Source organism: Diadema antillarum, unplaced genomic scaffold (genome assembly GCF_040938485.1).
Source record: "Diadema antillarum isolate AM-2024a unplaced genomic scaffold, OU_Dant_1.0 seq00000002_RagTag, whole genome shotgun sequence".
NCBI classification, from domain to species: domain Eukaryota; kingdom Metazoa; phylum Echinodermata; class Echinoidea; order Diadematoida; family Diadematidae; genus Diadema; species Diadema antillarum.
In genome coordinates, this window is record NW_027271124.1 from 1,900,500 (window position 1) to 1,916,685 (window position 16,186).

General features: G+C 36.9%; 1 protein-coding gene across 1 annotated transcript in view; it reads right to left on the bottom strand.

Annotated features, from left to right (window-relative positions):
* LOC139724886 (uncharacterized) overlaps nucleotides 1-16,186 on the bottom strand; it is a 269,270-nt gene that overhangs the window by 133,485 nt on the left and 119,599 nt on the right. The window contains exon 2 of the mRNA XM_071636009.1: nucleotides 12,452-12,505. Coding sequence (XP_071492110.1) covers nucleotides 12,452-12,505 — 54 coding nt within the window. The remainder of the gene's footprint in view (nucleotides 1-12,451; nucleotides 12,506-16,186) is intronic.

A 16,186-nucleotide genomic window follows, 5' to 3' on the forward strand; every position in this document is an offset into this window, starting at 1 on the left:
GCATGTTATGAGAGACTGTCTGATTGTGTGGACAAGTACGCTGTTCTCTATTGAGCAGTGTCAAATGGTTGCGTTTTACTCGTTAACCCATTTCAATAATACAGTATCCACGTTCACCACGTAAACATCATATTAAAAACTCATGGTTCCAACCCCAAGCTGGTCTGGTTTTCATGCCTGATTTTGTCGTTCATCCTAGAATCAAAGACACTGTGAAATCCTGGAACTTAGGCAATTTCTTCAAATGAGGTCATCATGTTGCAGTCCATTTTGTGGACACGAAAATCAAAAAGCCCTTAATATAAAGCATTTGGATCATTCCTAGAACTTGTACCGAGTACGGAAAAACAGGATTTCATAAATGAAAAACTCAGACTTCAAATTAAGGTTAATGTTCAATTTTATGGTTCACAGCTTTTTAGGAATGCTTTCCTCTATCTCAATAAATGAGCATAATGATAATTTCTGCTTAACAGCAAGTTCGAGATAAGCCACTGGAAAAGAAACTGCTGAAAAGAAACCATTTTCATCAGTTTAGATTCCTAAAGTCTGTTAATCACTGAAAAAAAAATCATACTTTTATTGTGAATTGAAAGAAAACTATGATTAAAAACTTTGCAAAATCAGTACTGTTCAAGTGCATTTGAATATGGGTCGTTGTTTTTTTTTTGCAAAAGTAATGTACACACCAGTATAATTTGTAAAATTTACATTTTTGCAATTTGAATAACACGAAAAAATATGAACTCTTGAGTCCCAACATGAATGTGACATACATGCGTACATTTTTCTGTTCCTTACTGTACTTCACAATTGCAAAGTTATAGACTTGCAAAATTGTCAGAATGTACTCATTCACTGAAACTTCGACTTGCTAAATGTATGGCACATACAACAATTGCGGCATACAAGTATTTCAAATATTGGGGAAATGTAACAAATTCCTAACATGTATTTGTTTAAATAATTTTTCATTTGAACAGACATGAACTATCAAGTAATCTACTAATTTTACGAAAGTTTGGCTTCACAGACCATGATAGATACTATCTGTGAATAAACTATCTGTGAATAAAATCACATTTAGACTGTAGAGATTGACTACTTCAAAGCATTTATGAGCACAGTGCAGATGGATAGTGATGAAGGATGCAAAACCTTGGCTCCGATTCTGCACACAGCTATGGTGGCTTTAAATGACAAACCCCACTCTAGCATGGCAGTATATTTGTACTAGCTGTCCTGGCTTGTCAAGAGCTCACTTACAACCAATATTTGCTTGTCTGACCAAGGCAAACAATATCTCCTTCTCCATTAAACCCACAGTTTGCCTTGCGTGACAGTAATATTCATGAGCGTAAAGAGAAGAAGAAAGACCTTTCTAGAATCTGTTTCACCTACAGTTTTGACACACAAATGAGGCAAAGCTGACTGGCTATAAATTCTTTTAGACCACAAACATGCTGCTTCACATACGAGCAGATTACTTGAATGAGACACAGAGTACATATGGAGACTGCAACAGGAGGAACAGAATGATTTTGAAATGATCATAATCCATCATAATTTTGAACGATGTGGTCTTGAATTGCTGTAGGTCACACTAAGCACAATAAAGATTGTAGGTTTCTGTTTGACAAGCCATCCTTGTTAAAATCCTGCTCCTTTCCTTCTTTCCGTAGTGTGATTATGCACACGCTTTATAAATATGGTGATACATGTATATCATTATCATAGCAATCTTTTAAAATGGGCGAATAATGCCAACCCCTTGTGGTTTGCCCCAGGTGACTACCGATACTCAGCAAATAGAATCAACCAGGCACAAATGTGCCATACAAAGAAAAAGATAGCACTCAATACCATAATGCCTTCAGTAAAACTTCTTACTCACAGCCATGGAAGAAAAAAAAAACGAAACTAAAAGAGCTTCATACAAACACGGAATCATAAAACCAAAATGTATCGAATGTTTGACACTTCTAAAACAGCAGTTAATTCCTGCTTTCTGAGGTGATGCATTACCCTCTACAAATATCAGATTTCACTATCTTCAGTGGATCCGCTTCTATTTTAATGTACATGTGTACATTGACAAGCACACTCGAGGAGAGAGAAAGTGTTTAATGTGTGCATATTAACATATGTGTGTGTGTGTGTGTGTGTGTGTGTGTGTGTGTGTGTGTGTGTGTCTGACTGTCTATATTTTTGTGTCTGAGTGTGTATTAAAGACTTCAGAGTTTTTCCCTGTAGTGAAGCCAATTTGAATCTGCACTGGGACAACTGAGGAATCTAGCTCCCCGAGAGAGAACTGAATAAATACGAGTTGAAAAGGGTAATGGAAGGTTTAAAACTTGCCTGCTGATCTTAATGGCAGAAGAACACTCAGACGTGAAGCACCACATATTCAGTTTCTTCAACTGAGCCAGACACACTTTTGACTTTTTATGACAACTTCAATATGAGGCAAATACATCTTAACAAAGAAATTGTGTACTACAGAAGGATAAGATATGATTTTGTTGTAATCATTTTAGCTTTTTTCTTTTTTATGGAACTATTATTTTATTCTTTATAGCGTTAGCATGAGACAAAAATCCAAGAGCATCGATGTAATGTATTCATGCTTCCTGCCAAAAGTAATATAAAGTTGAAAGATAAACTGAAACTATTTTCCTGATGCAAAACATTCAAAAGCACATGAAGGTGTGTGGGAAACACTTACACACACCAAATTCATTTGGGTCAAACTTCTTCTTTTTCTATACAATTTCAGAGATATCAATTACACTTAACCTGTATAGAGCACAGAATGAGTCACACCCTTTTAGAGTGTATACACATCACTATGAAGATCTAGCTTTACAGGTATCTTTTTCTCTTTCTTTCATTTTTTCCCCCTCTGTTTTCTTTTGCAGGCAGCCTTCATGCCTAAAACATCCGTGTTGAAACTTTGCTCTCCCTTTCGATTCCTTCCAAAGAATAAGACAACAAAAAAGAAAAGAAAAAAGAAGTGGTCTACAGTATTCTAGTAGAAAATTTGAGACAGCTCTACATGATGATCAGTGGACAACTACTGCCAGCAACTCCCACACCAAGTGAATAACTCGCCACACCCTGCAAGCCAAATCGAAAAAGAAACAGAAAAAAAAACCACACACACACACACACACACACACACACACACACATACACACGTACACCCAACCTTAAAGGTAGGGATACCTTTTACAGACCTCCCAAAATGCAGCAAAACATTAAATATAAACCTCAGGGGACTTGCTTAGGCCACTGCTTAGAAATTTGGAAGTCAACAGTTATCTAAAATTGAATAATGCACAAAACTCAACTACTCAGTAGTTCTGTGTGTCAGCCACACTTAAGCCTTTTTGTTGCATTCTTCTGTATTTGTGATCTATAAACACAAATCTAAAAGTACAAGAGCTGATGTAATAACATATAGAGTGTGTGGCAAGAATGTATATAGAAATGTTTGTAAGTGTTGATGAACTTTCTTCACAAAATAAACATGATGGACACACATGCAGTACATGGGTCTGCAAAGGTAGCCTAGTAATGTACTGGAATTTACGGTGAGCCCCGAAAACAATTCAGTTCAAAATCTAACGGTCAAAAAATGTACTAAATGTTACCTTCCACTTTCAATACTTTATGGGAGTTTCTAAAATTATACTCTCTTCAACATACCACTGTATTTATACAACTCTTCATTTAAGGCGTGCCAATGGGATTCCCTACCTTTAAAACTGGTATGCCTCTAATGGCAGTGATCTGAGTGCCTACCAAATTGACCATGAAATTCATAACAAGCGAGGGCGATAAACAACAGATTGGCAGCTAAGCGTTTTTCAAAATATGGGGTCACTGATGATAGGGGGTGGAATCTAATATTGTTTATTTCTCTTAAAGTGATAATTCACCTTTAAAAAAACCTGTTAAATGAAATAAGATCTGAGAATTTATAGGACAGCACATCAGCAGAGGCACCTCAGTAACATGATGTTAAGTAAAAAAAAAAAATCATACAAATCTTAATGTGGTCATTGCATTACATGATAGATTCACATACTTGACAGATGTGGCAGAACATGAAACAGAGTTGTGAAGAAGAAAAAAAGGGAAATATTTTTGAGGAAAATGTGAAGGAATTTAAATTTTATTGAATATCACATAAAAAGATAAAGATTTTATTGTGCAAATGATACAAAAGTTATGTGGCAGAGATGAATAGTCAAAGGGTAATCACACGACACCAATCACTACAAAGAGGTAATCATGATTTTCTCCACATATTATTATCCAATTCTCAAATTTGTACAAATCTGTTGATTTTGTTTAATGATACATTCAGGAAAACTATCTTTGTCCTGTGAAAGGTCATTACTTTCCTTTAGATTCAAGTCATTCATATTTCCTGATTATATTCTCCCCTATGATGACATTTGACTTCATTGATTTGACTTGATTTATCACCTGCCCTTTGCCATCAGATCAGCACATTGAACTAAACTGGCTGTGACCTTTCCCTGACACTACATAAACAAAAATCCTCTGAATATCCACAGGAAATTTTCATCAAAATCTTCTGTGATCTGCTGGCTACTTATGATATAAAAGAGAGTTACACCTACACGTATACAGAGCATACAGTTACTCTATGACCCTGAATCAAATGTAGCGGAATGTTTACCTCAAGTGTGCAATTTCCAGCGACAATGAACCCCCTTCTGAGACCCAAACAAACATTTCACAAATTATGGCCGAAATACCTACACATTCTACAATGTCTTCAGGTGAGGGAGGGGGGGGGGGGGTGAGGGGTAAGGGGGGTTGAGGGGTGTAGAGGGGGTATCAAGGAGAAAGTAAGAGAAAAATATGCCAAAGAAACACCAGGAATAGCTCCACAGCAAAACATGTATGTTCATGGTCTTTCTGGGCAATGTGAGCTGACACATTCTACTTGATTAAACCAGGATCAACACAGTAGTAATATATTTGTGTTTACTGTTTTGTTTTATTTGTGCTATCTGTTCTTGACCCGTTACAGACCTCTTGAAATGTTTATATGAGACTATTAATGAAATCCAAGAGGGGGATGTTGTAAATCTGAAGGATGTTGCCAAACACTATACAGAGTTAAATGCCCTTCACACTGCAATACATGTGACACACACAGCTTTTTATGGTAAACAAAGCTCGAGATTGTTTATAACGCAGACATAATACCAACACAGCGATGCCATAGTATTATACCACAGGTATGAAAAAAGCAAGATTCTTTTTATCTGTGTCTATTGTCTGCATTCATTGATATGTAGGCCTACAATTTGACACAATTATGTTTGGCATGTTGGCAAAATACACTCTGCCCTCATGACTCCTATGACCTCCAGCTAGGCACCCTCAGAATCAGAAGTATTGCTGAATTTTTTTTTTTTGCAGAAGTATTTCTGTCTTTTAACAAGACTCTGTGTGAGGAACCTACTATCAAAACAGACCCTGGCACGTCTTTTTCAAGTGTGCAAGAAGGTTCCATATTGCTTCAAAGTGGCAATACTTGTATTGGCAATGCTCATCTAGCTCCTATATACACTTGTAGGTAAAGATACTAAAAGGGACAGCAGAAACCTGAAAACCAAAATGCCTGGAAATGAGGCTATCAGCTAGAAGGCTATGATAATATATATCAAAATGCAAATTCATTTCTCATGAGGACATAATATGCTATATTAATGGAACAATACTGACGCAATAAAAGCATTTTTCTTTGCCATTAATTGAAGAGAAAATAATTGCATAGGCAATCCCATAGCACCTCATATATCTTTAATGACTTATGTTAAAATTGATAATACATTTCATTATTTCTTCTAGTACAGCATTAGAATGTGAACTTTGAATTATGTTTACCTGAAGTGATTTGGGAATGTGCAACTTGTGCACAGGGGACAATTGGCATCAACAACATACCGTTGTCGTTAGTATCTGATAAAAATATGGGATGATGAGGAACGAAAATAACTCAAATTCTTTTCCTCATTCATGCCACATTAAAGCCAAAAATACAACAACAGTACATATGATGAAACTAGGAAGACATATTCAGGACATGTTCCTGAAATGTTAATGTGTTTATTTTTCACTCATTCACATTGACACCATTGACCTTTGCCATTGAAATCATTGAGGCATGACGCATTACTTAAAGCAAGTAGATTGCTTTTGCCTAATGGCTGGTACCGTTGTATTGATAAACATGCGTCATTCACATAGGGGAAAAAATACACAGAATGAGTGGTAAGGAACTCAGGCATGCCATGGGATAAGATTATGAATTTGTTTATGAATATCACATAACCATGATCTGTGGTATTTACCCTGCCAACTCAAATTCAAATACAAGCACTGGTCACATTTCCGTAACAAATTGTACGATTTATTCCACATCACTAAATCAAATGATATGATCTGTTTCTACAGAAGCATGTAGTGAACAGAAGGACTGATTTAACAAATATACTGAGAATATACCCCCCCCCCCTTCTCCCACATAGACGAAGAATGGTAGAAGCTGCAAGTTGCAATGCACTTGTCACATGCTCAATCATACCACACTGGGAGTAGAGTGGATTGTTACCAAGGCGATCAATCTTCGTGAAAGATCTGTGTGTGTTTGTGTGTGTATAAGTGCATTAGGTATATATTCTCATTGTAAAAATTTGGAAATTGAGTTGTTATCAGGGTCATGGCTTTTTTTTAAATTCATACAATGTAGTTCTCACTGTAAAAAAAAAAATCAAAACGTGAGTCGCAATTATTTGCGGAGAGCTGACCTGTGCATGTACATGAATCAGTATGTTTACTACATTACAATGCCAATTCATTTAACCATGGCTTGCTACAGCTGGTAAAAAAAAGGAAACAAAAAAAAAGAACAATAAAAGCTTTTGAAATATTTTGGTTGCTGTTCACTGTATGACTTCTCATTTATTTGCAAAAATTTGCACAAATTATTGCCATTTAGATCGTGACGAAAATCTTGCAAAACAACATGTTATTTCCGTTCATGCGATCTTCACTGCAAACTTGAAATAACAAGTTATTTTGAATGCAACGAGATCAAAACTTGTGGGTGTGCATGTGTGTGTAGAAATGAAATGGGCGAGGGAAACATACAGCAAAAGCTGTTATTTTCACAAGGGTTTAATTTTCATGAATTTCGCGAATCACTGTTGCACCTCGAACTTAAAAACACACAAAAATATCATGAATGGCCAGGCATTAGTGAACTTTCAACAGCCTCAGTGTCAAATTGGGAAAACAAAATCTCGCAAAATATTTGTGACTTCCTCATCCACAAAAATATCTGTTTGTGAAAATAACAGCATTTACAGTACTGAACAGGACCAAACTCCATCCTTTGACTGCAAAGAGCACCAACTTGTGTTTTGCTTTTTGATATCACAAGAGCATCAAATTTGCTGAGAGACCAATGGTCTTCTCTTCAAGGCTGCTGTTTCATAAAAGACTTTAATACTAGCAGCTAGTGGCAGTAATTATTGACTGCTTCTCCTGAAGCTACATGGAGGACACCTTAATGATGACTGGCTGTTGCCATGGTGAGTGCTACCATTGTAAATCATGCATCACATGCAGCCATTTGCGAGATGATGCTGAGAAGTAGATGCGTAATCACCAGACCTCAGATGTTTTTGTTTCTATAAGGCATTTTTTTTAAAAGCAATGCATTCAAGACATGAAGACTACTGTCTTGACCATGTTTTACGACAGTACTACAGACTTACATACTCACATAACTCACTAACCAAATATCACAGTTGATATTCCACACAATTAGCAGGATGCATGCTAGATACTCAGCAAGTGTGGTTCCATAAAAACGACAAGATTATGAGTTCCACGAGGATGTAAAACCACAGATCAATCCCTCACTCCTGCTCCGGCTCAGTTTATTAGTTTTTGCCCACCAAATAATGAATAAAGTAGTTGATGTTTGACCTCATCTCGAAGAAATGTCAATATTCTACCATTCCAGAATTATTTACTCAGAGCGAGGCATATTGATGCAGGGTAGTGGCCTGTAGGATGTGGTCCACCGATAAAGCATTTTCACTATTCACCCCATTTTGTGACAAAAATTTGTTAGCAAATAAAAGGACAATAATTATCATCCTCTACATCTCACAGACTGAAAATAGAAAAAGATGTATCCATTACCAGGTTATACATCAACTATATGTATATCATATGGGATAAACCTATAAAAACCTCAAAAGGAACCACGTTGTCGACCACAAGAAATGTAGGTAGGCCTATATGCTTTACAGAGATCTTGTTAGATGAGACAGCTATTGATTTCTGAGAACTTTTCCATTCTATATTATAAAAGTTGACATTTCAACAATCTAATTTTTTTATTTTTTTAAAAATTTGATTTGGATTTTTTTTTTTACCCCAACCACAGACAACTGAATGTATTCTCTGGGTTACAGTACACTCTATAAAGTTTTAAAGATCAAGTACACACAGTGATGTTTCTAAAGTTTGGCCCACCAGTAGTAAACTAGGAGATATAAAAGAGCATTTATGCTATTCAATTAAAAACTACAAGCTCATCAAAGTGTAAAACTTGAAAGATATCAAACATTGTAATAATGTAACTAATATTGCAAATGCCTAAATGGTCATTCCCTGATGTTCCCCAATTACTTCCTCCTGTCTTGGTTTCAGTGACTACCTCCCAAAAAAAAAAAAATAAAAAAAAAAATAAAAGCTATTACGCCTTCACATCTGCTGAGAAACGCAAATATTGTTCCTTTAAACCAACTCTAACTGTACACCTGCCATCTGCTGTATCAAACAGCGTCAAGTAATTGGAATACATAGTGACAGTCCAGTTGAAGATCAAAGTCGAGATCAGAAAATGTCAATATAAAGACAAAAGCTACATCAATTGGACTCTGAATTCGAGCACAAAGCACACTTGGGTCTCCCATAATGGTGTCTCAAATGAACCTCAACTGTCAGACGTGCAACTCTTCAAGGGCTTTATTAATAAAGTTAGCATAATAAGGACATGTAAACAAGGAGATGTAAAGTCTATTTTTTCATAAATCAGTACATTGCACCTTTGAGAAAAAAGGGGTCATCCAAGACATGACATTGATTGAGATAAAGATAATCTTTAAAATCTCATGGAGGGAAATGATGGCAAAGTACAAGCTTAGTAAGATAAAAGAAGGCAGTTTGATCAGCTTATCTCTGTTTTAACACCACATCTACTTTTCTCAGCCACAAGGTTGGGAGGTAATATCATGCATCAGTTATAGAACACTTTTTTTTTGTATGACTGAAAAACTGAAATATGAGGGGCCTGAAATAGGTAGTTGCTATGACAAAACAACAGAGAAAAGTTAGCTTTATTTGCACTCTTTTAAAATGCCATGTAACTGTTCCTGTGTCAGGGACTTCAGACGATGTGTACAATGCTACAGGGTTTTCAGGTGCAAAGTGGCATTCAAAGCACACAACGGGTTAAATGTTTCATATGCCGCTCAGAGAACTTGACGAGGTTCACAGGAATGTCATGTTTTCCTGAGTACACAAATCACTATACATGGAGATAAACAAGTACACAATCTGTTTATGCTCCCTGAACTATATGTGGGACAATGTTATTTCATCTTTGAGTGGGACTATATGTACAAACAGATGTTGTGTCTATGTGTTGATTTACTGTCTAAAGTTAATATCATAATTTGGCATATGAAAAGGTAGCAAGAATACTCTCCAGAATTATCCTACTTCAAGTGCATAAAGCATCTGAGACAGTGTCAAAGCTTCTAAACCTATTTTTCCAAAAATTGGAGTTGTGCTGCAGTATCCGTAATGGCTTAAAATATCCAAGCATACAGCACCAAATGATGTACTACAGATAAAGGCATTCATTGTGTGGATATAATCTCTGTGCATGTGGAAAAACAGGTGACTGGTATTTGAGGATTCATAATGCACAGGATCAATGGCGAGGCAAACACATTAAAACTTCACTTTGCGTGAACAGTTGTATATATGAAGCGCTGTCCTTTGATGTCTGTAGGGGTCAAACATGCCTTTACCATATATCACACGACCTTGGAGGTTAATGCACTATCACTGGACAGAGAGCTCAAGTCTATGGCTGCACAAAGGCACAATCTGCAGTACAGATGGGGCAGCAACAGAGCCTATGGACAAATGGGCCATTTACCTGTTTGCAATAGAATACACTTGTCCACTGTTATTTCTTGATGTTTGAACAGCAAACATCTGTTACATAGCCCCTGACGTAAGAGTTTGTAGTGTATACACGCATGATTTCAATTTTGGTGCTAGTACAATGTACTGACACTGGTGTTACTTCCAAACAGGTGTGTTAAATCAAGCTCAAACACCAATATGGTAGAATTGATGCAAACAATACCTATCATGACTATCGATCCCTATTAAACACTGGTGGGATTGTGAAAAAAAAAAATCTTGTTGCCAAAGCACATAGTGGAGCGTCGTTCAGCATACAACATTCAACACTACATGTAGGTCTACGCATCGGCTACCGGAACTACATCCAAGTTTTGAGGTCAACCTGCTAATGCTGACTAATTCCAAGTCCACGATAAACGTTGGTGTCCTAGCATTGAGTTATCACCAATACAAGTACCAGCAACGAAACTGAAATCTCACAATGTGAATTTGGCATGATAAACGGTGGAAATTGTGAATGTGTGAACACCTTGTATGAAGAGGGTATCACATCACGTATCCTTCCTCGTTATGACTTGGATCGCTTAATTGTACCAAGATTGAACATGGAAGCTAGCTCCTACTTTTAACACTGACCCTTAAAGGGTGTGTACAGTTCTGGTCTAGGTGAAGATTTAGCTTTTAAAGTTTTGTGAGATATTCAGAAACCACTCTATGAGATGAAAATCGGTTTTGAAATGGCTGAGATATCCAAAAACAAGGTGAAACAAAGAGATACTAATAAAGTTGGGGCATGTCGCCTTTTATTATTAGCACTTATTTGGATATCTCAGCCATTTGAAAACCAATTTTCATCAATTTAACGTTGAATCCTTCTTAAAATTATGTGCTCTTTCATATTTTATAAGAGGCTTTTCATCATCTCACTTAGGAATGTTCAAAACATGAATCCCCAGCTCAACCAGTACTGTACAGTCCCTTTAATACTGGCAGCCAGAGCTACAACTCAAATACACTACTTTTACAATCACCCATGCCAGCATGATACCTTGGTATTGCATTTATTGATTTGGTTGCTTAATACAACATTTTAAACTGTAAGGATGTTACAAAGGAAGGGCCTGTAAGATCCTATGTACTTTTAACTTGCACCATAAACTGTGCCTCTTTCCTACAGTCTGTCTTTTGTATCTGTGAATTTTCATGATTAATTTCCACTGGTTATGTGTGTAAGGATCAAATCAGCATACCTCCATCATTACTATTGCTTTCATATTTTTTTACTGTTATTTCTATTCTCAATATCATCATTACCACTGTTGATATTATTCGATTATTATCATCGTTGTTATTATCATTATCGGCATTTATTAGCATCTTAAAATTATTAAGGCATGTGTATGCAAAGCTTGCTTCAATTTCAGCCTTGGGGAATAAAAAAGCACACACACATTATATCTACAAGAATAATGGGTAAAAAAAATCACCAACGAGGAAGTAATATAACAAGGTTTTGAAAGACTCTTAAGACTGTCTTCTGCATTATGCACACAACATTAGAGTAATAATCTCCTCATCCTTCTTTCACTTTCGTGAGTGTGTTAATGGATCTTTGGAGTCATGGCTATAATGTAATAATGGCAAACATTAAAGGACCATTCCCACCCCCCTCCCCCCCCCTTCCCCCCACCGAGAGCCATTAGAACAGATATTCAAATTCTTTCCTCCATGTGAAGTTCTTTGGGTGCCTTGGGACAGAAAAAGACTGAGGCTTTATGAGAGGAGATTCGTGGATATTTTTGCATGTTGAAGCTGAAGTATAGATATGGTGGGAAAAGAATTTGGGGAAAAATGTATAAGTGTATAATGTAGAGCATTATACAAAAATGAACATACTGTATGTACAAGTTTGTTTGTGCTTTGTTTTTTGTTTTTGTTTTTGTTTTTGTTTTTGTTTTTTTGTTTTTTTTTGGGGGGGGGGTTACTAATGATACTATAAACCTGTGCATTTTCTAATTTATGTGCTCGTATGAAAGCAACCATCATCAATAAAATATGATTTAGGTAAGGATAATTTTGGTGCTACATACAAGTCTCTTTAACACAATGAATAAACAAACAATTTTTGGTACAAAAATACAGAGGAGTGTGGGTGGTTGTTACTTACATGTCCACATACCACTGGGTCCTGGGTCGTGGCATCGTCCTTAGTGCTGCATCCCTGTCAGAACAAAGAGAAAACACCAAAATTGGAAAGGTCAGCATAAAATTATTCATCGACCATTACAAATAAAAAAGGAAAGGAAAAGAATCACACTATCAAGGCCAGACAAGATGTAAATCACACCCTGCCGAAGTCATGTTTGTGTATGTGCGTATCATATCGTATCTCTTATTCTAATGTCCAAAAATATACAGAGACAAGTCTCCCAAGATTCTCCATTGATCCTGTCGCTTTTTCTTTTCCTACCTGAAGAACTGGAAAGGCATCTTTACTTCCAGTGCTGAAGAAATGCTAGCAACAACAACAACAATAACAAAAAGAATGCTGTCACTTTTTCTTTTCCTACCTGAGGAAGTGGAAAGGCATCCTTACTTCCAGTGCTGAAGAAATGACAGCAACACAAAGCAATGATGTCACTTTTTCTTTTCCTACCTGAAGAAGTGGAAAGGCATCCTTACTTCCAGTGCTGAAGAAATGCCAGCAATGAAAAACCAAGCATCTCTCTCCCTCTTCTCACTCTATAATGGAAGCCAAAATGATGCAGTCTACCATGTACTGTACCCCTATTTAAAACCAAAAGAGACTACATCCCAAACACCACGCAACGCATGCAGCCGAATACAGCGCTATTTCTAATTAATTCCACAAATTTCTACCTAGACTGCTACTTATGACGAACACAACCTTCATCATGCCCGCCCATTACGATACCAAAGAACGCAATAATGCAGAGCCCCTTCTTCATCTCCCATCCCCTTCTACGCTTGTCCCAGTTTCATTAATCTCCATGCAGATACTTGAAGAAGAGTGCATCTCGTAGGCGGATGATGTATTGCCACCACTAATCCTCCATTCACTGCAGTAGTGTCTGCTGCTGGTCCTGCCATCCGTAGATGAAATCCTAATTGTCAGCACGACCATGTACCAACAGATACTTGATAAAGACCCATTCAAACTCCCAAACTACACCAAGCTAATCAAAGCACGCTATTAAGGATAGTTACTTTGCTTTGCAAATTTGTATCCGACTTCCATGGTGGCACGGGCAGATAATAAAGATGTTCGATCAAGACTGCACAAGTCTTGCATAAAGACTATCCTGACTGAAGCGCATCAACTCAGCAGCCACAATGCTTGACTATTTGACTTTATTATCAATACATGTCAATTCAGGCTTAGATTATGGCCATGTTGAAGTAAGACTATCCAGAGTGAAGCTCATTGACCCAAATTCCCATGATTTTGGTTCTTCATCCACTAATATTTTCAGTACAGTATATTTATAGCATATCAGCCTTGACTTAAGACTATCCTTAACTAACTGAAGTACATCACCCCACTGTACAGGCTAGATGAACCAATAAGGTGGACATGTGAGAGAAGACAGTTATTTCCCCATACTGATGCATCTATTCTACAGTTGAGCTTTAGGCAAAACAGTGGGAGGAAATATGATCCGCTGCCTGGAAGCTAGGCTAGGTAAATTTATTCTTAGTTGCTTCTTATAACACACCTTACAGGGTCTGCAGACTGCAGACCCCAGCGAACAAGACTAATCCCACCACTCACTGTTGCTTCTCCATCCTCAACAGTTATACACACATATCATCATGTGAATGCATTCATGACCACTTGACTCTTTGGTATAAATCAACAAAGTTTCATGCTTAAAATGATTGTTGAGAGGAGATGGAGGAAGTATTCAGTCATAAAATCAAGATGTTTAACCGCAAAGGCTGCCATGATATTTGGTGGCAAACAATTTCTTGACACACAAGTTCGTACACAAAAGGAGTATATCTTTGGGAAACCCCCTAACAGCATAAAAAAGATTGAGTAAATCTTTTCATCTTTCTTCCTACGCAAAAAAAAAAAAAAAAAAAAAAAAATGGAAGATGAATTACACAAGCAAGTGCGACTTGACATGAGAGCTGGTAAAAGTTATTCAAAAATACTAAGACAATGGAACCGTAAATTGCACGAAAAACTTACTACTACAGCAAATTTGAGACATTACAATAAAAGTTGATGAACAACTGTGAAAAAAAAAAAGCCACATAAACATTGGGGAATAATTGTATACAATGGCGCGCAATTTTGATTGATGAGTTTCGCATGAAAGTTTGCTGTCACAATCTTCAGAGAAAACCCTCAGTGCAGAAAGCTCAGGATTTTGGTCATGTGACTTCCACTTGATGTTCGAATCACTCTTCAAAGTCACACACTGAAAGCAAATTGCAGTTTTCTGACCCAGTACGTAAACGGACAAAATATTATGAACTGAATAAATCCAACAGACCAATGTCTGAGTGAGCAAACAATCTTTCGCAAGTCTGTACAAGTTCGTTCACATTTTTCTGGACAATAAAATCAAGAATATGTGGAAATTTGCTAGTGCTCAGTTATTCTGGAACAATCAAAATCCGCTGGTCTCTCTTCAAACAATGCTTTTGTCATAGCAAAAACCGGACTTCAGAGTTTAAAGCTCAAAATTGGATACCAGGTAAACGTAGTTTATATATATTTACAAAAAAGTGCTCTCATACTCTCATAGTTGGTACCAGCTTTCATTGATTTTTTTTTTTGATTTCACATAGATCTGTCATCAGGCAAAAAAAAAAATCATGAATAAAAAATCAAGGTCTGTGATGATGCATCATTAATAATGCAATACATCACCTACACATAATAACAATACTGTAAAAGTGGAAATTCTTGCGGTGTTGATATTTTCGCGCATTTCGCAAAACCCGAACTAGCGCGAAAATAAAAGCACATGAATATTTTTGCTTACCATATGTTCCAGTAGTTGATGTCTTGATTCCGTGGAATTAAAAACACGCGAAACTCTTCTCAGCTCAGTGAGCGCGAAAAATTAGTAGCGCGAAATATCCACTTTTACAGTAACCAACAATTTATATATGAGACAGACCGTAGCATCCAATTTGGACCATTTAAATTCTGTCTCTCACTCCCATTTCAATACCGTACTGCCCACCTCCCATATTTTAGATCATCATCAATCACATTCTGTGATTGACAATAGCTGCACTAGTAAAGGGTGTATTTATCTAAAAATTTTCTGAGCCAGAATCACAACTCTAAACGCATTTGAGACATTTTGGGGCATTAGATATATGTTTTTCTAAAGATAACTGTTTTCAAACATGTTTATAAACGCCGATTTGAAATGTCATTCAAAGGGTGTTTTGAAACGCGTTTGAGACCATGATCGCCTTTCTGTGAGTAGATAAATGCAATGCTGTTTTGAAAATGCTTTATATCTCAAGGTCAACTCCAAGCTGTTTCGGGTTGAGTTTTCTACCCATTATTTGTGTGTGAATGATAAGGGGTGTTTGGTGGTACCCGGTTGACCTTTACTTCCAGGGTCAAACGGGACATAGCAGCTGCGCAGTGACAACACTTGAATTGCGACTTTATAATGGTTAAATAAACAAGGCATCCCAAGAACCACATTTCAAACCCCATTGAAATGTGTTTTGAAAGGTAATTCTCTCTCTCTCTAGTTAGATAAACGCAGCCAAAACTCCCCCATCCACCACCACTATCGCATCTCCCTTTGAAAATATGGACATATGAGGTGATCTATGTTGACCTGCTTTCATTCATTGTGCTGGACTTGCCTGTCAGTCTGCTCTGGTAGCCTAATGGATGACA